The sequence below is a fragment of the Poromitra crassiceps genome, assembly GCF_964638095.1.
Source record: "Poromitra crassiceps genome assembly, chromosome: 3".
NCBI classification, from domain to species: domain Eukaryota; kingdom Metazoa; phylum Chordata; class Actinopteri; order Beryciformes; family Melamphaidae; genus Poromitra; species Poromitra crassiceps.
This window is the reverse complement of record NC_139625.1, coordinates 67,268,401-67,291,052: the sequence shown is the minus strand read 5'-3', so window position 1 is coordinate 67,291,052 and position 22,652 is coordinate 67,268,401. Positions and strand designations below refer to the sequence as shown.

Below are 22,652 nucleotides of genomic sequence, written 5' to 3'. Positions count from 1 at the left end.
AGCCGCCCTTTTAACGGCACGTAAAAGCTTCAAAACTCATAAAAGTGGTCCTCGTGTGTGAAGATGATATTACTAAACACTGGTTCGCGTTTGATTAAGCCAGCGTTGCCCAGAGAGATTATTAGAAGCATCGCGCCAAAAACCAAAACTCCCATAGGCGAAAACAGTGAAGAACCAGGAGTGGTAGCATCGATGATTTCCGGACTCGTTCCTGCGGCTCTCTATTGCTCCAGCCCCTCTGACGATCTGGGGAGAGCAATAGCCTAGCACAGGGATACTCAACTTGCTTTGCCCGGGGGCCACTTTCGTGAAATGATAGGAGGCCAGGGGCCAGTTAATAAACAATATAATTTTTCTGTAGCGGATCGTAGGTTTTTGGGGTGTCAGCCGGAGTTTAGTCTGACAATGTTGTGCACACTGGATAGTTAGTTAGGTTAAGTTAGTTAGGTTAAGTACATACATAAGTGCCTGGGGTAGTGAGCACTACCTGGGGTAGTGTCCTCCGATACATGTGCAGTTGCCAGCTGCTTCTTTTCACCTGACAGTGAGGTGTTTCACCGGCAGGAGGATGCATGTGGGAGGATCACGCTATTCCCCTCAGTCCCCCCCCCCCCCCATTTCTTGGAAAGCACACAAGGCTAAACAAACAAGAATCTAACAAATGTCACAGACAACAGAATAAGAAACAAGCGAAACAGACAAAAAGAAGCTCAACACATTAGAAAGCACATTAGAAAAAAGCAACATCCTATGTTAAATGACAGAAAACAATCAAAGTTCCTCTTTGTAAGCTTCCATAACCATGAAGAAAGGAAGTTAAACATGCTAAGTGTTGACACGGATGATATAGTTGAGTACTTTGGCTGCTGTCACTTTAGAAATCATTTAAATTCTGACAGAGAGAGGGAAATACAAGTCGCCAACCGGAAAACTCTGATGATGGAAAATCATGTTCAGTTTTAAAATCAATTTCTCTCGCTCAGTGATCCAGTCCAAGACCCACTTGCATGATTACATTCTCCCAGTTTGATTTCACCAGTATGATTTTTTTTTCTCCAGAGAGAAAGGGCGATGAAATATCCATTTATCGTACATGCAACCAGTTTTTATTATCATCGATGACTACAAAACCAACCAACCATCTTCTCTCAAAATGTTGCATTATTTGTTAATTTGAAGTTATGAATGATTCCAACAGATCATTTTATTTGATATATCACTCTTGCAAAGAATATGAAATAAACATTAATGCCCGTGTGTATTGAAATATATTACTTTTAGTGTCTGTAACGCAAAATGTTTTTCTCTTTTTCTCCATAGGCTCCTTCTCTTTCTCTGTGCTGTCAGGGAAGGTCATGTTCAGAGATGTCTACTTCATCAACCAAGACATGTCTATCAGGTAACCTGTTTACAACCAGTATCTTCCTCAATAGTATAGCCAATTGTATCTTCCTTTCAGATTTTCTGATTATTATTTCTCCCCTTGTATTGTAGGATACAGGATGGCTTCCTCATATTTCGCTGGTGGAAAATGTATAACCCGAAACAGAAGCAGCACGGTGAGTGTTAACATATTTTATGGGCAAGTCTATCCTCTGCAAAGTCAATTAGAAAGTCAATTAGGAAAAAAAGGGAACACGCTGGGGGAACATCTCATGTCCATAGTTTTGTCAGTAGTCTTTGTCTCATTTGTTCACTGAGCGATTTAGCTAGGCAGTTTGTAATTAGTCTGCAGTAATTATCATTGATTGGAGTTAAAGTGTTTTTTCCCTCAGAGCCTCTTGTGATTTAGTCTCCATCTTTGGTTTCTCCCAGAGATCACCTGTCCATCAAACAGTGTGTCCAGTATCTATGACATCTTTGTAATATGTGTATGTAATATGTGTACTATGTATAATATGTAATATGTATATTATTTAATATGTGTACCGTAATATGTATTGTAATATGTGACACGGTATAGTGAAAGGAGTAACAAGTACGCAATCGTGAAATTGCACAAATAAAGATGAACATCCCCCCTTTTCTTTTTCATATTACGTAAGTTTAGATGTTGAAGAAGTCATTCATATAACAAACTACAGTTTTAGGATCACTAAATACTTATAATTTGTTAGCAAACTACTTTCGGATTTCATTGTATGACACATCATTTGAAAGCTTACAATCTGTACTTTCATCATCTGTAAAAACTGAAAAATGACCTGTGTCTACTTATTACCCAAAACACCAGGTAATCCCTGTCACATATTATGTTACTATTTGACCATCCAGGCAGCTAGAACGGCTGTATAAAGCAATAGTTTATGTAAGGAAGCATCAACAGAGACACAAATGTGATATATTCCCCAACCTTGATTTCTGACTTACCATCTCTTGTGGCCAGACCCCAAGGCAGAGACCAGGCTGTACATGACTGTCAATGGCTTCGAGTTCCACGTGTACAACCGGACCGACCTGTACGCCCGGTTACAGGAGACCTTCGGCCTGGAGCCCACCCTCATTACGCCCAAGAAGGATGAGGAGCGAGACAAGACCCTGGACAGGTACGACCCAGGCAGACTCCACTGGCTTTTGCTTGGATTAAAATTGTCTTTTTTTTTAGGGGAAACCAAAAAGTGTCTCAAGCATTGGTGTTAGTCCAAATGTCAAAATGAAATTATATTTTTGTGAATACAAGCATGCGATTGTTTAGTATGTCAGTTATTATGTTGGTGTTTTTTCCTTGCTTCTGGACAATCACCCATTCACTCCCTTTGATTCAAGAATTAGGCTAATCAGCAGTTTCCCATTAGAAATGAATGGAAATTAGTTGTGAAAAAGCCTGAACAAACTGCATAAATACAGACTGCCTTCTCTCTCTTCCTTCAGCAAATGCATTTGGGGGTAGGGTCATTTCTCACTGACAGTCAGGTTCATTGCACTGACTAGACATGGAAGCAGCAGAAAATGTTCTGAGTGTGAATGTCTTGTGGTCCTCGTGCAGCGTGGACATCAAAGCGGAGAGTCCGGAGCCCTCGTCCTCCTGGCGCTCCCTCATCCCCGTCATCAAAGTGAACATCAGCACGGTGAGTGGCTCGCTAATTCATACAGCCAGGACACCTCTAGATGATCATACAGCCAGGAGACTGTCTAGATCAGGGGTTCCCAACCTTTTTTGTGCCGCGGACCGGTAGATAGATGGGAAAAAAAGTCGTGGAACGGTTGTCAATTTTAATAATATGTATATTTTTTAATAAATATAGGCTATAATATTATAGGCTGTGTGGTAGTTGAAACATAGTTTCAAGTTGACGTTTATTTATGTTTGTAGTTTGTAAAAAAAACTTTTGGCTCGCGGCCCGGTACCAGATGCGTTGCGGCCGGTACCGGTCCGCGTCCCGGTGGTTGGGAACCACTGGTCTAGATGATCATACAGCCAGGAGACCGTCTAGATGATCATACAGCCAGGAGACCGTCTAGATGGGAACGCTAAATAAATTGGCCGAGGTGGTCTGGGGTGAATGTCGGGAAGCGGAATTGAGCTGATTTTAACCCTGATTTTTTCACCCTGATCATGTTGCAGCAGGCCAGTCGGAGGTCGGCAACAGGCTTTCCAAGGTTGATTGATTTGTTTTCCAAGATCGGTAATCTGGACAAATATCGACCTCCTGTCTCCTTTTAGATGGAGAACGACACAAATCACTGACTGGCAATAGTGAATTAGAGTTGGACTCAAGAGAGAACATCATTCAAACAGGAACCAGACAGCATGTGATGATCCTTATTGTGCAATCCTTATTTTTAGCTCATCTTAAAGTTTGTGTGCTCATATGACACGAGAAATCCTCTCCATCTGCTGTCACATATGAGCAGTTTGAACTTGGGGAATGTCTTGTTTTTCTTCTGACCAATAGCTTCACTCAGATGCATGAATCCATATTATGAATCGTACGATATACAAATGTGACAATATGTATTGTGAGGCACAAAAATGAATGGTGATATTAGCTCCATCTTATGCTGCTGTAGTAATCACAAATGAGACGCGTGACTATCACAATTTCACAAGCTCTCCATCCAAATTATATTATTTGCACTTTGCAATGCCATTTTAAATTGAGCAGCAATTGGCAGCCAATGCCTTCGCTCGAAACAATGTCATTGAGCTTTAATTGATCACATCGAACCGAGCGTTATACTGAATCGTGATATGTGCGTGTTTTCCCTGTAGGGTCGCCTGGCGTTCGGGAACCACCACCTTCCCCAGACGCTGTGCGTGAACTTTGAGGACGCCTTCCTGACGTACACCACCAAGCCTCCGTCCAGCCACCTGGACCAGTACATGCACATCCTCAAAGGCTCGCTGGAGAACGTGCGCGTCATGCTGGTCCCCAGTCCACGCTACCTGGGCATGCAGAATGACGAGTAAGTGCCAAGCCACTTGCCCATGGAGAAACTCTACCGGGTCATTCTTAGATTGTGGTGGCAATCTCTAAACTTTGCTGCACTATATTTAAAGAGTAACTCAACTAGAACTATTTGTGAAAAATAGGTTACTGGCCTTCTGCTATTGGCTGGTCTTTGTGCCAGTTGATGTCACCCACTCTTTAACTCATTGAGTGCCAAGGACGAGTATGTTCGTCAATTCAGATACTAACGTAGAGTGCCAAGGACGAGTATGTTCGTCAATTGCGTTTTTTGACGGTGGGACGTGGATCAAAGCCTCCTGCATCTCCTGTACAAATATTGTAGCTATTGAAGGTGTATAACCTATTTTACGGACTCATTAGGTGGCGACAGTGCTCTCCAGATTCGAGAAAGGTCCGGAAAACAGCAGGAAAAAGCCCCGTGATGAAAGAGAAACCGCTCATGCTGCAGCCAGAGCCATATAGATTGCTCTGTCTGCAGCTGACGTTGGCTGCGAACAGCAGTCAATCCGCGCCCACAACTGAGCCTCTCTGCCTCTATCTGTCTGTCTGCATAGTTTCTCCACACGATTAGCCGCCAGAAAGGCAGCACCCGACGCCGAAGGGCCAAACCTTTCCCTGCAGTCCAGTTTGGCATTTCCGTGTCGCGCTGGGAGCCGGCGCACAAAAACGGAGCGCTCCGAAAATAGACTGGGTGCGTGTTAGGCTGTGTGTTAGTGTGGGGAGGAGTTTGCAGCTGAGGGGGGGAGAGGGGGGTGGGGCACGCAGGGCACCACACAACTACACCACGTCACTACATCAGAAAATATTTTTTTATTTGTATAGTTAAATTGGCAATTTTTTGAGTACCGTAAATTCCGGACTATAAGGCGCACCGGTGTATAAGCCGCACCTTCAAAGTTGACTATTTTTTTCTTATATAAGCCGCACCGGACTATAAGCCGCGGGTGTTTTGATGTTTAATTACCATATGTAAGGTTTCGTGCACAGAGGGGATTGTCGGGAAAGAGATGGCTGTTTGGGGAAGCTCCCATTTATTAACATTTCAACAAAACAAGTTGCATATTTGCATAACGTATTCAAGTGTTACCATTTAGTGCAATAGTAGCTACAGAACATGTACTGTGCTGTGTAAATTTAGGGGTCCTTGGCATGAAAAAGGTTGAAAACCACTGATCTACATTATAGCCTACAGTAGTACCATAACAAAAAACAAAGCCTACAGCGCTTGACGAGGCAATATCAATGGCTAAATTAAATGTGTTTTTTTTAAAGTGCAAAATAAAGTGCCTGTAACACGACAGTAAGCGCGTAAGCCTAAAGTTGCAGTAACACGGCTGCTTAAAATATACGGTAATCAGCCTACCAGAAAAGTCATTAATCCTTGTCTTCATCTTTTAGGCCATGTCCACACGGAGACGACTTTAGGTGTATCCGCTAAAGTTTTTTGTCATATAGCCGTTTCGTCCAGATGGAACCGCGTTCTGGGACTATACGTTCTGGCCGTATACGCTAATTTTTCAAAACGGGTCCCAGAGTGATTAAATCTGAAGACGCCACCCTTGCATTTCCGTGTTTACAACCCATACGCATCTTTCCTGAAACGATGACGCCATAGCCCCACCTCTCTCCACCAGCAACAATAATGGCAGTAACGTTCGTGCTACAGCAGTGGGGATCTTGCAGCAAAATATAATGCTCCTCTATTACCACCGTCAGCAACAAGTGGACACGGAGAACAGCGTGTAGCCTACAACATCCTCAGGGCTCCACACAGCTGACTCTTCCCATCCACCCCTCCCCTCCCTTCATCGGATATTTCCCAGAAGGCTTAGCGGCGGCTACATTTTTACAATAACACAAACAAAATCAGGCTTAACGTGTTAGATAGAAATTATATTTATTTTTAATACAACATGCAATTCTGGAATATTTTAATATTGGACAAAATGAAATGAAGTGAAATCTAAACCCTGAGTGTAACTAACATACTCTCTTGCCCTATATATAGCCCTCATAAATACAACGTGAATAGGGAAGTGAGAGGTTTGAGGAACACGCGGTTGCACTGTGATGTCTGTGATATCCGCTCGTGTCCACTTCAACAAGACTTTAGCTTACTTGACGCGACTTTTTCCAATAAAAACACATTTATGCCATGAGTTTATATAATGTATATTTATGTTGCATCATTTAGCCTGTGCTGTGATGTGCAGGAGCGGCCAATACGCTGGGATGTGTTTGCAACATGTCTAAAGATCATGGAAGTGGATGATATCAGGAATGTCACCGATAGTTAACGTTCTATATTGTAGGCTACAGGGAGACCATCAGCCTGCTGAACAGCTCTGCATTTGCCTGTATACTGTAGGTTTCATCATTTTATTCATCGACATGGCAAACCTCCCCGCAAAGCCAAGGGTTTAAGCTGCTGCTACAGTGAGATACACATTATAGACTGTGCGCCCCTAGAGGTTGTATGCCATTATTGACGAGATTGTCTTATTCTCTGTTATTCTACAGCGGTTTCAGTGGTTTCATGTGGATACACACATTTCTTGAAACGTTTCCATGTTTATGGAAAACTTTTCTGAAACGAAAAAAAAAAAGATAGCTTCCGTCTCCGTGTGGACATGGCCTTAGGCTAAGGTGCAGTACACGGCTGTAACCAGAAAAGTCAAGTCATTAATCCTCATCTTCGTCTTCTTCCTGCTTACTAAAACCACCAAAGTCCTCATCTTCAGTGTCGGAAACGAACAGGCTCAGGGTGGCTTCGTCAGCCACTCTCCTCTCTCCTTCGTTGTCGCTCTCAAAACCAACGAACTCCTCTTCGTCACTGTCGGAATCGAACAGCCTCTGAAGGCCCTCAGCTGTGGCGGCGTCCTCCTCTTCATCACGCAGCAGTCCAGCCTTTCGGAACCCGTTGGTGATCGTGGATGTTTTGACACTCCTCCACGCTGTCAGGATCCACTGGCAAACTTGAGCCTTCAGTCGGATCTGAACGGCACCTCGGCCGTCTGCTCTCTGTGTCAACACCCTGATGCCAAGGTTACGTGCTGCTGCTCGATTTCCTTCTTTCCTTCTTCTTCTCGCCGCCATCGTCGTAACACAGCCAGTTCTCCATCTTTTGAAGCATGATGTTAGATTACAACGAGCTAGTTGTGTGGCTTAGCCTTCCAAAATGTTGCCATTAGTTTTTTAGAATGTAATACATAGAATTGGGAATGTTACATTCAATTTCATTCAGACTGTCTTTCAGGCTCAATCGCTGCCTTTTTCCCCCCGGAGCGAGGGAGGAGGGAGGGTGTTTTACTGTAGTGGCTGAGAGAGAGTAGTGGCACAGTGCTCCAATCAGGTCGCGAGGCACATTTTTTGCAACATCATCCAATCAGGGTCTCGCTCTCGTAATGTCTGTCTTGCTCTCGTTCTGCCTCATACCAACATCCATAGATTTTGGAGGTTCCCGAGTGGCCGTTTGCTGAAAAAATCCATAGATAAGCCGCACCGTTATATAAGCCGCAGGGGCCAAAAAAGGCCAAAAAACGGGAAAAAAGCCGCGGCTTATAGTCCGGAATTTACGGTAGTTGGCTGTGCACTCAGAAGGACATTTCCCCCCCAACATGTACCTTTTCACCTGTTGCACCTGCTCCACCTTCCCTGACCTTGTTTGTCCTTATTCAGAAGGTCAGGAGAGTTTGTAGCTTCCTTTGATTCTGAACTGTGCTTTTGTCTTCTAGACCCCCCCGACTGATGGGTGAAGGCTTTGTTGTCATGCAGTCCAACGATGTGGACATCTACTACTACCAGGATGAACCCGGTAGAGATACACACACACACACACACACACACACACACACACACACACACACACACACACACACACACACACTCACTCACTCACTCACTCACACACACACACACACACACACACACACACACACACACACACACACACACAACTAGAGGGCACTCTGTAAAGTGCATACCTCGGCCAAGCGCCACAAAGTTTTGTGGTGTTATGTGAATCAGTTTGGAACTTATACACCTTTTAGTAATTGGCCATGGCCATCACGCCCCCTTTTGGCCAGTGGTGGTGTGGAAAGTTCATCAGTTCTAAGTTAGCCGATAATAACCTGCTTTTCTACCAAGTTTCCTGGAAATCCCTTCATAAGTTGTTGAGATATCCGACAGACACAGACAGACAGAGGCAAAAGGGGGCTTTGTGTGCAGTTGTCGTATGTCCATTAGTTGTTGTCAGAATGGTCTTGGGCTTTACGTGTGTGTGTGTGTGGGTGTGTGTGTAGGTCTTGTCCCTGAGGAGCAGGAGAGCGGGGAGGCAGAGGCGGTCAGAGAGGAGGATCAGCTCCAGGATCTGCCTCCCTGCTGGGGTCTGGACATCGTTTGCGGCAAAGGAACCGACTTCAACTACGGACCCTGGGCGGACCGTCAGAGGTTGGTCACACACACACACACACACACACACACACACACACACACACACACACACACGCATATACAGTATAGACCGTTTTCACAGAATTGTGTTGCTAGGAAACAGTTTGGAACCTAGCTTATGTCCCGTCCGCTGTTGTACTAGCAAACACTGCAACAAAAGTAAGCTAAGGGCCATTTTGAATGTTTATGTTGTCGATTTGAAAGGTCTATATGAATATCAATAGTCATACTTTAAAAAAGCTAAAAACAAAGATTGTGTAATTCATACAAAGTTTTAAAACTAAACAAATACAAAAGTGATAGCAATGTACAATGTGCATGGAACTTAATAAGTGTCATAAAACTTTTCTTTTTTTCCATATTTTATTTTGCAATTTTCAGAACATAGAAAACAAAAACAGGCTTAGACAAAAAACGAAAACATACATATATCATCAACATTCATGTTACAGCGTGGCACTACCAGCCGCATCAAGTGCTTATGTGCAAGTCGCTCTTAACATCGTCTAAGTAGGCTAGAAATGGGTCCCACAGATAGTTGTGAATTTCTTAAGTGAGTTGGTCCTCAGGAACCGGACAGAGTCTCTCCATATATAACTGAGACCATGTCCGTCAGCCACAGCTGAAAAGAAGGTGGAGAGGGGGACTTCCACTCCTTCAGAATGTGTCTCTTGGCGACAGTCGTCCCCTGCATCAGAGACTGCCTTCGGCTGAAGGGTTATTTTATAGGCCTTGAGTACCAATCAAATATTTTGGCCCAGAATCCAGATAATGAAGGACAAAACCAAAAAGCATTGGATAGTCCTTTTCAGATGTTTTTTGAATAATGATATGTAGATGTTGGTTTTAGTGATGGGAAAGTAGATTGTTCCAAAGAGATGGTCCAATGTATTTCAATAAATATTGGTTAAGGGAAGTCCGACAATACGGAAGTTGAAAGTCAAGTGTCTTGTGGAATATGAGTGAATGTCTAAAGAAGACAAAACAATTCTGTAAAGTGCTACTGTACGTTAATCATGAGTTAAGGTCTTTGCACACACAGTCCGATTGTTTTCGTATGCGTGTTTTTAAATCCGTCATCTGAAAACACAGACGGGTCCCAGCTCGCAAAAATCTATTGACTGATGCGAGAAACGCAGAAAATCAAACCTCTTCCGAAAACTTAAATGACGGACGTAATTGTCGGACTTGGTGTGTGAATGATGATTGACACAAATGAGGTTGTATTCTTTCTTTTTTTCGTGCGTCAATTTCGGACGAAAATACGGACTTGGTGTGCAAAAGCCTTTAGTTGTACATATTTATACATGAATACACAAGTCATACTTTATGCTCACATAAAACATTTACCAGAAGTTTGTATTGAGAGGATATGAGTCGCATCTTTTAGTAAAGCTACTGTAATTTAATTGTTCTTAATCTTTAATCTTAAAAGGAAGTAAATCAGATGCGTCTTGAATTTCATGTACAGTTCAGCCAGACCAAAATGTGGTCAAATAAGGGCTAGATTTAGGCTTTACAGACTTGTTGCATTCATGCGATCATGGATATACTCAGTATACATACAGTATATTATACTATATATATACTATATATACTACAGTATATTATACTGTATGTATATTACAATATATTATACAGTATAAATATACTGTATGATTGCTCTTTGTCACAGAGACTGTCTGTGGAAGTTCTTCCTGCCGGCAGACTTCCAGGCCATGCAGGTGACGGAGGCGGCCGGGCCGGGGAAGCCCAGACAGATCCTGGCCTTCGAGCTCCGCATGAACATCATCGCCGATGCCACCATCGACCTCCTCTTCACCAAAAACAGGGTGCCTCTTTCTCTCTGTCTCTCTCGCTGTCTGTCTCTCCATCAACCTGCTCTTCACCAAAAACAGAGTGCCTCTTCCTGTCTCTGTCTGTCTGTTTCTCTCTATTTCTCTGTCTCTCGGTCTGTCTCTCCATCGACCTGCTCTTCACCAAAAACAGGGTGGCTCTTCCTCTCTCTCTCTCTCTGTCTCTCTCTCTCTCTGTCGGTCTCTCTGTATCTCCAGACAGGGTGCCCTTTTGATCGTCTCCTCTCTGCGGCTCCCCTTGTCTTTGTCTTAATCCCTCACTGTGCTCTTTTTATGTTTGTAAAGAGCAATTACGTATTTTGTGGGCGGAGCCAAACTGGTTGTAGAAAGTGACAGCTAGCGGTTCAGCTGTCATAGAAGTATGGAAGATCTGGATGCCGCCTCCATGTATTTTAAAGCTTTACCAGCATCAGACAGGTTACCTTACACAAATAAGCTAACTCTGTCAATGGCGTGAGGTTTCTACTCACTGTCAGGATGCGTCTAGCATCCAACTACATCGCTAAAGTTGCAGTGCCGGACATCGTCATAATTCCTAGTGGGAATTCCAGCGTCTCTATGGCACAAGACGTATTTTTCCTATACAGTATTCCAGGGATATCTCTAGTTTCAGCTTCACTTGCTTCCTCAGAGTTTCGGTTACCGCGATGTGTGCGCAACTAACCCTGTGACGTCCACTCCAAATGGCTCTATTGTCTTGGTCTTAATCCCTCACTGTGCTTCAGTTATTCATATTTGTTCATGTTTTATGCTTTTTGCCCTTCAGCTGGCTGGCTGCCTATACAGTATCTTGCTCTGTCTCTGACTGACTCACAACCCTGAGGACAACAGTAAAATTACAAGAATATTGTTGTTGACATCATCACTGATGATGACATCACTTACTGATGACCTCACAATTGCTCGAGTGACATCACTGATGAAGATTGTGGAAGAGGTGGACTAGCTTGAGGGACTAACAGACTTGCTGCCTGGCATAATACTAGGTTTCGCATAGTCTTGTTTTCTTTCTTTTTTTCTTTCCCGGGGACATAAACGTGTATGACATCATGGCACTTTTTTAGCTGCGGCCAGCATAACTGGGCAGCAGCTCTATAAGCCACTCTGTTGATTCACAGTAGTGATGTCAGCATTAGTGACATTGTCACCGTTCATCAAGGAGCACTGATGTCATACCTCCTAGGGACAACATTAGGGAGCAGTGATGTCATGTATCAGTTACATCATCAGTAGTGTCATGATACTGAGTGACATTAAGGAGTGGCTTTCCAAGCAGGGGCATCCCAAACTGTAGCTGGATGTCACCACAGCAGTGAAGTCACAATAGAGAGCCCCAGGAACGAGTCCGGAAATCATCGATGCTAACACTCATGGGGCCAGTTGCACCAAGTGGTCTTAACTATGCCTGGTCGTAACTCCTACGTCGGTCTTAGTTAAGACCAGTCTTTAGAGTGGATTTACGCCTGTTGCACCAACAGGGCTTAGGTCTGGTCTTAACTATGCTGGTCGTAGCAATGCGCGTCCATGTGAATTGCCGGGGAATGTGCCCTGATTGGCCCAAAAATGTGCCTCGCGCCGTCACCCACTACTGTATGTGCGTCACTACACCCTCCCTCCTCCCACCCCCCTCCGCCTGTGGAAGCTCTGGGGGAAAATGGCGGCGATTAGTGCCAGGCAGTCTGAATGAAATTGAATGTAACGTTCCCAATTCTATGTATTAAATTCTAAAAAAACATTTGGGAAGGCTAAGCCACACAACTAGTTTGTTATAATCGAACATCATGCTTCGAAGGCGACTTTACGACGATGAGGACGGTGAGGACTCAATCACAGCAGGTCTCCGCTAGATCTCTTACAGGCACAGGCACCTTACGCCTCCTCCTGACCAGGCGTAATATTTTTATGACCGGTCTTAGTGAGAAAAAGGCTTACGCCCTACTGGTGCAACCGGCGTAGCTGTTAGGTCGTAAAGTTACGACCAGCTTAAGACCAGTCGTAAGACCACTTGGTGCAACTTGCCCCTGGTTCTTCACTGTTTTCGCCTATGGGATTTTTGAATGGGTTTTTGGCGCGATGCTTCTAATAAGGTCTCTGGGCAATGCAAGATTAAACAAACGCGAACCAGTGTTCAGTAGGATAATCTTCACACATGAGGACCACTTTCACTCGTTGGTGGTGGACTGGGGAGGTGGGTGGGGTGAAATGATGGCTTCAGAGGATGGTTTCAGGGGGAATGAACAGCCGTGATGCCGGCTGCTGCTATGATCCGCCAGAGTTGGGGGTGACGTAGAACCCTTGCTATATATACTAGGGAGGACTGACGTCATGCCTGACGTCATGAACTGAGGACAACTGATGTCATGCCTGACGTCATGCTTGGGCTAGACTGACGTCACGGGCTGATCAGGTAATGCCGGCCTCTCTCTCAGCTTGAAATTTGGTATGGAAACCTCACTTCAATCATGAGAGATTACATCTGATGACATTATCATTGATGACATCACTGATGACACTCACTGATGACATCTTCACCGATGACATCACAATTGCTCGGTGTAAGTGATTAGTGACAGACACTGATCACATTACAACTGCTGAAGTGACATAACTGATGACATCATCATCACTGATATCTGGCCACAGCTATTGCGAATTCGTGCTTGTTTTCTTCTTTCCCGGGGACACAGAACTGTATGAGTTCTTTCTTTCTGTCTGTCTGTCTGTCTTTGTGGGGACATAGAACCCTATCACATCCAGTGTTTCCCCTAGAAAATCTTTCAGGCCTGGAGGGATTTCGAAATGTACCCCGACCGCAACGGTGTGGGCCGTCGCTGGCGACGCTAAACTTTTAGCTAACCTGTTCGCATCTATGTTCGCAATGGCATCCCAAGTATCATAGTATTTATGGGATGCGATGTGAACAGTTGTATTATGGGATGTGCGTTTCCCAGGCAACGACACACGTTGACATGTTTTGGAACAGCGCTGCACGCTGGCACAATGCTTATTTTGAATGATTTGGCATCTTCTATTACTGTCAACACCAGTATTGTTGTATTGTAATAATATGCCATAAAGGTTTATTGAAATTTTGGGGAGAGCAGGGAAAAAAAAAAAAAAAGCAATTTCTTTTCTGGCCTGGCGGGGGGGGGGGCACCGTTGGCCTGGCGGGCCCGCCAGGCCTGTAGAATGGTAGGGGAAACACTGACATCATTGGCGACCTTGCCACTTTTCCAGGCAGCTGGCTGCCGGCCTATATCTGGCTCTGTCTGAAGCTGGCTGACTGACTGATTGACTGACTCACAACCCTAAGGACAAATTACATCATCAGTGATGTCATCAGTAACACACATGCTGCCTGGCATATTGCGAATTCGTGCTTGTTTAAAACTTTTCATCCTTCGGCACTGCAGGGAGTTTCACCCCGCTGAGTGTGCGAGGCGCATACCGAGTAGCAACATGCAGTAAATGTGTGTTGAACGAGAGCATAAAAAAGGCTCGCACCAGGGGAAGGTTGTCATTTGATTACCTCTTTTGAACGTGCTTTTGTTCACATGAGGTGACTGTCTTTTATTTCAAGGCCAATGAGCCACCATAGCTAATATTTTGACAGCCTGCATGACTCCACTCACTGTCTCTCCTCCCTCTCTCTCTCCCCCCCCCTCTCCCTCCTCCCTCTCTGTCTCTATCCCTGTTACTAGGAAACCAATGCCATCCATGTGAATGTGGGTGCAGGCTCTTACCTTGAAGTCAACATCCCCATGACTGTAGGAGAGAATGGTAAGAGTGTGTGTTCTGTACTATTTTATAACGGAACAATACCACTAGCACTCGCAGCAGCACTCATACTGTAGGTAATTGTGAGTCCCACCTGTTGTTCATATAGAATCACACATTAGCGTGTTCTATAGGACTGCAACTAACAATTATTTTTTTATTAGGCCTCCGGGTTGTCCGTCCGTACGATGTTCGTTAACGCGATATCTGAGGAACGCCTTGACGGAATTTCATCAAATTTGCCTTAAACATCCACTTAGGCTCAAGGATGATCTGAGGTTGGAGGTTGGAAAAAGTCGGAGTGCACTCTACTGCCTGCTCAGGGTTGGCGACCTCTGTCGCCGGACGTGCCCCGGGTGCGGGTGTTGGTGGCATTGGCAATGGAGCAAGGGGTAACGTAGTTTGGGTCGTTGGCTCTGGAGCTGACCTGACCCTGGTCGTGGGAGGCGCGGGACATGGGTAAAACGGTGAGCTGGGGTGCGAGCACCGGCCCAGAGGGTGGCACCCTCCGGGGTGCTGACCCTGAAGCCGGTACGCATGCCTGACCCTGGTCCTGGGGGGCGAGAGGCACGGGTGGAACTGCCGGTTCCCCGGCGAGCAGACTGACACGAAACCGGGCCGCTTCGTGCTCCTGCTCAGCTTGCCGCAGGCGTCTGCTTCTATCCAGGCGGCGAGTGACCTGCTCTCTAGCTTGGAGGGTCTTCGCCTGGAGCTGCTGGGCTGCTTCTTGGGCCTGCTGAGCCTCTGCTTGGGCCTGTTCTTGGGCCTGTTGAGCCTCTGCTTGGGCCCATTGAGCCTCTGCTTGGGCCTGTTCTTGGGCCCATTGAGCCTCTGCTTGGGCCTGTTCTTGGGCCCATTGAGCCTCTGCTTGGGCCTGTTCTTGGGCCCGTTGAGCCTCTGCTTGGGCCTGTTCTTGGGCCCGTTGAGCCTCTACTTGGGCCTGCTGAGCCGCTCTGGTTTGCTCATTTAGCCGGTTGTACTCCTCCTCAGCTTCATCCTCCTCTGCGATTTGGCAGCGAAGGCTCTCGGCCCTCAACAGCATCGCCTTCTCTTCATAGGCTGCCGATCGGGCTGAGAGAGAGTTGGCGGAGGCGGTTGAGCGTCTCGTTGAGCGTGAGCTGGCGCTGCTGTGTTTCGATGGGCCATGGTGACTCCGGTGGCTCACGCTATGATGATTGTTACGGCCTCCACACATAACAGAAATAAGGCTCAAGTGGAAACCACAACATAAAAAGGACGCCACACAAGAATCAAAATAATAGTTTTTTTTTATTTCCTTTCCATAAAACAAGATAACCTGACAGTTCGGCCGAAATAAAGAAAAGGGAAAAGGGTCTGGGCTGGCCCATATAGGGCCGTCGAAGCCTAACTAACAATTGAAAAACGTTCAAGAATAATTTAGTAAAAACTAAACTAAAACTAAGAACGAAAACATCACTACCGAAACTACCAGGTTAAACTAAAACAATAAAGCCTGGCACCTATTGTGCCAGGACCTAATAAAGGAAAGAAATGGGCAAAAGTATCAAACCAAATGTACAGGTGCTGCTGGGCTGGATTCAGGTGTAGACTACCTGTGTGCCAGCAGCAAGCCAGCTTAATACCTGTAGGCAGAGCTGCATCAGCAATCAGCTCATAGGCTGCAGGTGTTTCAGCCTGAGGTAAGGAGGAGCCTTACCACAACCATGTGTGAAGTTTATTATGCACTGTCCATGGCCACACGCAACATGATGACTGCTGTGACTGTGACTCCTCAGCCGGGACTCTGCTCGGGAAAGGGGCTGGACTTCCTCGCTGACCCATTCACGTCTGGATTCTCCGGCTTAGCCCGAGCGCCGGGTAGCCGAGTCGCCTCCGGGTCACAGGCGAGAGTCTGGGCAGAAGATGTGCCGTCAGGGACCACAGTCTGCTCGCTGGCGCTGCAGGATACATAGTCGTCGCTGCCCGGACTAGACTGGTGACCAGCTAATCGGGACCTTAGGGATTTCACTTGTTCCTCGAGGGCCATTCTCCTAGCGCGTCCCCGCGCCATTTCGGCTTCGACCTGTCAGATCTCTCCACTGAGACTCTCTGTAGCTTGCTGTGCCTCAGTCCAGCCTTTCTCTGACGTCCTCTTATGTTGGTCGAACCTCCTCTCGAACTCAGCCCTTGTGTAGGCTGCCTGAGCATGGAGGTGCTCTTCCTGCTGACGGAGGGTGGGCTCCTCCTCCCCTGGTCTGGGAATCTGGAAGTGCTGGGGGGCAGGTCCCTGACCCATATCTGGTTCGTGGGCGTTTCCAGGCCTGGTCTCAGGACCTTTCCTCCAGCCTTTTCTACACCTAACATACATGTCTTTAATGGTGGGAGGAAATCGGAGCACCCGGAGAAAACCCACACAACACGGGGAGAACATAAACTCCACACAGAAAGGACCTGGGACGGACCGGGGTTCGAAGCCGTGGCCTTCTTGCTGTGAGACAACGGTGCTAACCACTGAGCCACCATAATACCCTTATAGTGCTTATAGTGCTGTCACTTTACTTCAAGCTCACAAAGTCATGCATATTATTGATGTTTATTATAATACCACTTATAATACTTTATAAACCTTGTTATAAGTTGCCATGCATGATTATAAATATTTATAAATTGTTTTATAAAGCCTTAATGCATTATAATGTCTTATGAATGTGCTCGTAATGCATTATACACATGACCTTCATAGAAGGTGAAGAAGTGCAAAGAAGTTAATCTTTTAAATGATACTCAGCCCTAGTTATCGGTCATTGCACCACTTTGTCAGCAGAAATATACTCCGTATAAGAGCTCATTTATGCTCCATTTTTGTCCGAAAATAAATGCGTCCGTTTCAAACGATGTAAATGTCACTGCCCACATACTTCACGTGTCTTTCACGTTCCTATCATGTTAAGCAATACATCCACTAGTGGGCAGTAGAGAGTCAAATGTGTGAGTCTGTGTGGTACTGCTCCATTACATCAATATCCGTAAGCTTTCAGAAAACGGAAATGAACGCAGAGTACAGGCAGAAGGCTTCGTCCGTATGCGTATCCATATTTGACGTTGAGTATGATTGTGTTTCAATCATGAGAGACCAGAGGGTAGAGTTAACAAGCAAGCTTTATTCAAGTATGGCATGGCGATAAGATCTATGGCTTGAAACGGCATGGCAACTAATTCTGATGGCATGGCAGCATGGCAACTAGTTCTTTGGCGTAATGACTCCGTGGTAAGATGCCTCTCTTCTTGAGGCATCTGCTCGGACTAGGCGTTTTTTTTTTCTTTCTCTCTTAATGCTAAGTCAGCGCGTCGAATTATGGCGGATTGGTCGATCACCCAGCGCCCGCTGTAGCGCTGCGGCCAAGCCCGGTCGGTGATTTTCAGTGATTTTCGTAAGCCGCTGTGGGGGTTTTCCTTAATGCTAAATCAGCGCGCCGAATTATGCCGGATTGGGATGCGATCAGCTCAGGTACAGCGACCAGAAGGATCAGGGAAAGAGGATGATGACACGCTGAGCATGGCTATAAATACTGCCACGTCATAGCCTCGGCATTGACGACATTACCGGCGTCATATTGGCAAGTGCGTCACACGGACATCACACTAAGATTACACTTGTCGTCACACTAGGATTACATATGATGTGAGGCAGCGTGTCTGGTCTTCATCTGCAAACTAGGTCGAGACCACCATTTTAAGAGAGTTTGAAAGTTTTGATGGTAAATGCTATTGCCTCTCTCCTGCCCACAGGCTACTCTCCCACCATAAAAGGCCAGCTACTTCACGTGGACACCACCAGCAGTATGCAATACAGGACCCTTCTGGAGGCAGAGATGCTAATTGTAAGTAGCTGCAACCACACACAACACACACACACACGTGTACGCGCACACACACACATGCACGCACGCACACACACACACACACACACACACACACACACACACACACACACACACACACACACACACACACACATCAAGCTTAATCAACTTTGTTATTGTGTGAAAGTGCTATGCTATGGCTGTGTGGCTGCACAAAGTTGAGTTTTGCACCCTGATACAGAAGCTCCTGGGTCAATCCACCAAATGCTCTGCCATTGGTGAAAGCCAGCCCTGCCACTGCCTTTCTTTGCAGGGTTCCCACGGGTCCTTGTAATCCTTGACAGTTTGTGAATTTGAGAAAGAAAGAAAAATCAAGACCTTGAAAGTTTTTGAAAATGGACATAAATAGGCATGGGTCATTGAAAGTACTTGAATTTGTATATTTTGTGCAGGAATATAATAGAAATTGAAGTTCTTTAGATTTTTTTTTACTTAACATGTAACACATCACAGTTGCGAAGTGTTCACACTAGGGATGTTAGATCGTCCCTATTTTCATATTGTCCAATCGTGGTCATTAGAGATTGGCGATAGACGATCCAATCACTATAATCTATTAATTGGCTGTCATCTTAATTATTGTTATTATTTTTTGATAAAGAGACCTATTCCAATTTAATGGCATTAATAATTTGGAGGGGGGAAAACAATCGATCATAATATTATTGAATACAGCCTGAAGAACAAATGTAGATTATGCATTTACTGTATAAGAGAAAAGATTAAAGAGAGACCGACCATGTCTTCTTCCTGCTCAAACTCTCCATGACTTTCTTTTCTGCTGTCTACTTTTTCATGTTCATTTTGGATGATTTGACAACGGCTGTGAGGTCATGTAACTGTTGCACTCTTCATAGAAAGTAACACAAAGGCTGTAAGGTCATGTAACTGTTGCACTCTTCATAGAAAGTAACACAGAGGCTGTAAGGTCATGTAACTGTTGCACTCTTCATAGAAAGTAACACAGAGGCTGTAAGGTCATGTAACTGTTGCACTCTTCATAGAAAGTAACACAAAGGCTGTAAGGTCATGTAACTGTTGCACTCTTCATAGAAAGTAACACAGAGGCTGTAAGGTCATGTAACTTTTGCACTCTTCATAGAAAGTAACACAAAGGCTGTAAGGTCATGTAACTGTTGCACTCTTCATAGAAAGTAACACAGAGGCTGTAAGGTCATGTAACTGTTGCACTCTTCATAGAAAGTAACACAAAGGCTGTAAGGTCATGTAACTGTTGCACTCTTCATAGAAAGTAACACAAAGGCTGTAAGGTCATGTAACTGTTGCACTCTTCATAGAAAGTAACACAGAGGCTGTAAGGTCATGTAACTGTTGCACTCTTCATAGAAAGTAACAACACGGAGGCTGAATAAAGTTTGAACGAGATCGCCATGAGATTTACTCACAGGTGCGTGGCAATGACGGCTGCAGAGAGAACCAGAGGCAGTGTCAAGAACACAACAAATAACACAAACCACTTCCGTTTCTAGCCTTCGAAATAAAAACACGTAGTGCAAAATAAACTTAAATCACTCATAGACTTAACTATGAGAACCTCCATGAAAAAGCTTACACATCAAAAATACTGCTTGTGATGTTACCATTACATAATGGAGTAAAAATAGTCTAAAGCATTACTCAAAATTTATATTAAGGTTAACGTTAGTATTTCATTTTGAAAGCCCGCTGTGGAAGACATACTTTTACATTCTGGCTGACTTGATGGTGCTCGTTGGAAACTGGAGAGGAGCAGAGACAACAGAGCAGAGAAGTGCTGTAACGTTAAAGCACGGCTTTCCTCCCCTCACTCATGCTGTAAGCTGATCTGTGGGCAGAGATGCTCTGCCAGAAACATCTGTACAGTAGGGCGCAGCTTCTAGAGGTTCTTTTTTGTAACGTCTTATGATAGTAAATTAGTTAAAATCGCTGGTTGGTGATCACTCCCTTCAATCGCCAATATACGATTTGATTGCGAATTGGCTCATCCCTCGTTCACACATCCAAGCCTTTCTAATAGACTACTTGCACAACTCCACTGCTTCCTGAAATGAGTAGGGCAACTTGGTTTCCTGTCCTACACTATTGGATGAACTGATTAATGTCAGGTGTGCCTGATCACTGTTGTTGTGACTGCAGCAGTCAGGCACACCTGACATTAATCAGTTCATCCAATAGTGTAGGACAGGAAACCAAGATGCCCTACTCATTTCAGGAAGTAGTGGAGTTGTGCAAGTAGTCTATTGTTGTCTGTGAGCTTCTGTAAAGCCTGCTAGTTCTCATTCTAAAAATTCTCAATGTTATAACAGTAATTAACCTTGATCCATGTCTCAAACAATGCCGTGGTGTGTTGGGTCCTTGAATTTGAGAGAATTGGGAAGAATTGGGAAGTCCTTGAATGTGATGTTTAAGAAGATGTGGGAACCCTGTCTTTCAGTTCCATGTGATAGCCAGCTACCCCCGGGTGTGGAACATGCCTCAGTCGTGGCAGTGCGAGATTGAGGTGTATAAAGCCACCTACCACTTCATCTATGCCCAGAAAAACTTCTTCTCTGGTAATCCCCAACACACAAATAGGAACAATCACTGTACAGAGGGAGATTTTGCATATTTTGATACTAAGATGAATGAAACTCAATGAAACTCTTATCTCTTTGACCATCACTCTGTCTTTGAAGATTTGATCGAAGACTGGGCTAGTGACAGCGCCCCTGACATCTACTCCTTTGTGCCCTATGCCTGGAAGTTCAAGATCCTTTTCCACCAGTTTGAGATGATCTGGGCGGCCAACCAGCACAACTGGATTGACTGTTCCACCAAGCAACAGGAGAATGGTAAGGAAGATACAAGATGCGGACACCAATAGAAATAATATGTAGTGAACATTAAAGCTATATTCCTAGGGTCAGTTCAGATTAAGAAGTTTTCCACATTAAAATTGATTTTCTTTGGAGTCCTCGTGAAGGAAACTATCTGACTACAATTGAAAATGTCAAGATGCACAGTACAGTACAGGTTTTTGTGCTTTAAATCAAAATAAGTATTGGTTCATGCACCATTTCGACAGTATCGTCTTAGCAGCGGTATGGGGCGAAAAAAACAAATGTTCCGATAGCGCTGATACCAGCGCCTATTATAGACTATTATATCGCCTATTATATCTACCTATTATAGACAGACCTTAGACTTTTTTTGCCATAAGTTCTATAAATGTTGCAATTCCTTAGCCTGCTAAAACCATCCTGATCACATGACCTCACATTCTGTTTCGTTCTGCCGATCAGTCTGGCCTCCAGCCCGCCCACAGTGATTTCCAGAAATGACAAAGTGCACGGGCCGTAGTTGGCAAAACAGTCTGGCGGTGCAGTAACGTTAACGATAGTAGAGTTTACACAGCTGTAAGCGCTTAATGAGGGCCGCAGCACTGGAACACCTAAATGGATTGAAAGTTGGAAACCCTCATTAATGTTTTGGTTGCACCTGTTTACCCTGCGTTTTATACACAAAATGGCTGCTGTGAAAAAGGCCAATAGAGCTCAAAGAAGGTCACAGATTCCTCTCCTCTGTTCTCTCCTCTGTTCTTGTCCTCCTTGACCTGTCTGCTGCCTTCGATACAGTCAACCACCAAATCCTTCTTTCCACTCTGTCTGACCTCGGCATTTCAGGTTCTGCACTCTCCTGGTTTGCTTCCTACCTCTCGAACCGCTCATACCAGGTCTCATGGAGAGGGTCCCTCTCCAGATCCTGTCCTCTTACGACCGGTGTCCCCCAGGGCTCAGTCCTGGGCCCCTTTTCCTTCTCTATATCAGATCTGTTGCGTATGTGATCTCTTCTCATGGCTTTTCTCATCACTGCTATGCTGATGACACCCAGCTTTTCCTTTCCTTCCCCCCCTCCGACACTCAAATCGAGGCTCGCATCTCTGCATGCCTCAAAGACATTGGCGACTGGATGTCTGCCCACCACCTCAAGCTCAACCTTGGTAAGACAGAGCTACTCTTCCTCCCAGGAAAAGACTGCCCTCTCGCAGATCTCTCCATCTCCATTGACAACACCACTGTACTTCCCTCCCAAACAGCTAAGAACCTTGGGGTGATCCTTGACAACCAGCTGTCTTGCTCTGCCAACATAGCTGCTACAGCACGCTCCTGTAGGTTCTCTCTCTACAACATCCGCAAAATCCGTCCCTTTCTCACAAGAGAAGCGACTCAACTCTTGGTCCAGTCTCTTGTCTCCTCCCGCCTGGACTACTGCAACGTGCTCCTGGCCGGCCT

At 45.2% G+C, this 22,652-nt stretch overlaps 1 protein-coding gene across 1 annotated transcript in view; it reads left to right on the top strand.

The window, feature by feature from the left end:
• Positions 1-22,652, top strand: part of kiaa1109 (KIAA1109) — a gene marked incomplete at its 5' end in the record, with an annotated part of 191,617 nt that overhangs the window by 4,069 nt on the left and 164,896 nt on the right. The window contains 12 exon segments of the mRNA XM_083634137.1: positions 1,321-1,399; positions 1,495-1,559; positions 2,387-2,546; positions 2,987-3,068; positions 4,214-4,407; positions 8,147-8,226; positions 8,714-8,861; positions 10,540-10,696; positions 14,422-14,500; positions 18,248-18,339; positions 20,816-20,933; positions 21,057-21,212. Coding sequence (XP_083490263.1) covers positions 1,321-1,399; positions 1,495-1,559; positions 2,387-2,546; positions 2,987-3,068; positions 4,214-4,407; positions 8,147-8,226; positions 8,714-8,861; positions 10,540-10,696; positions 14,422-14,500; positions 18,248-18,339; positions 20,816-20,933; positions 21,057-21,212 — 1,410 coding nt within the window.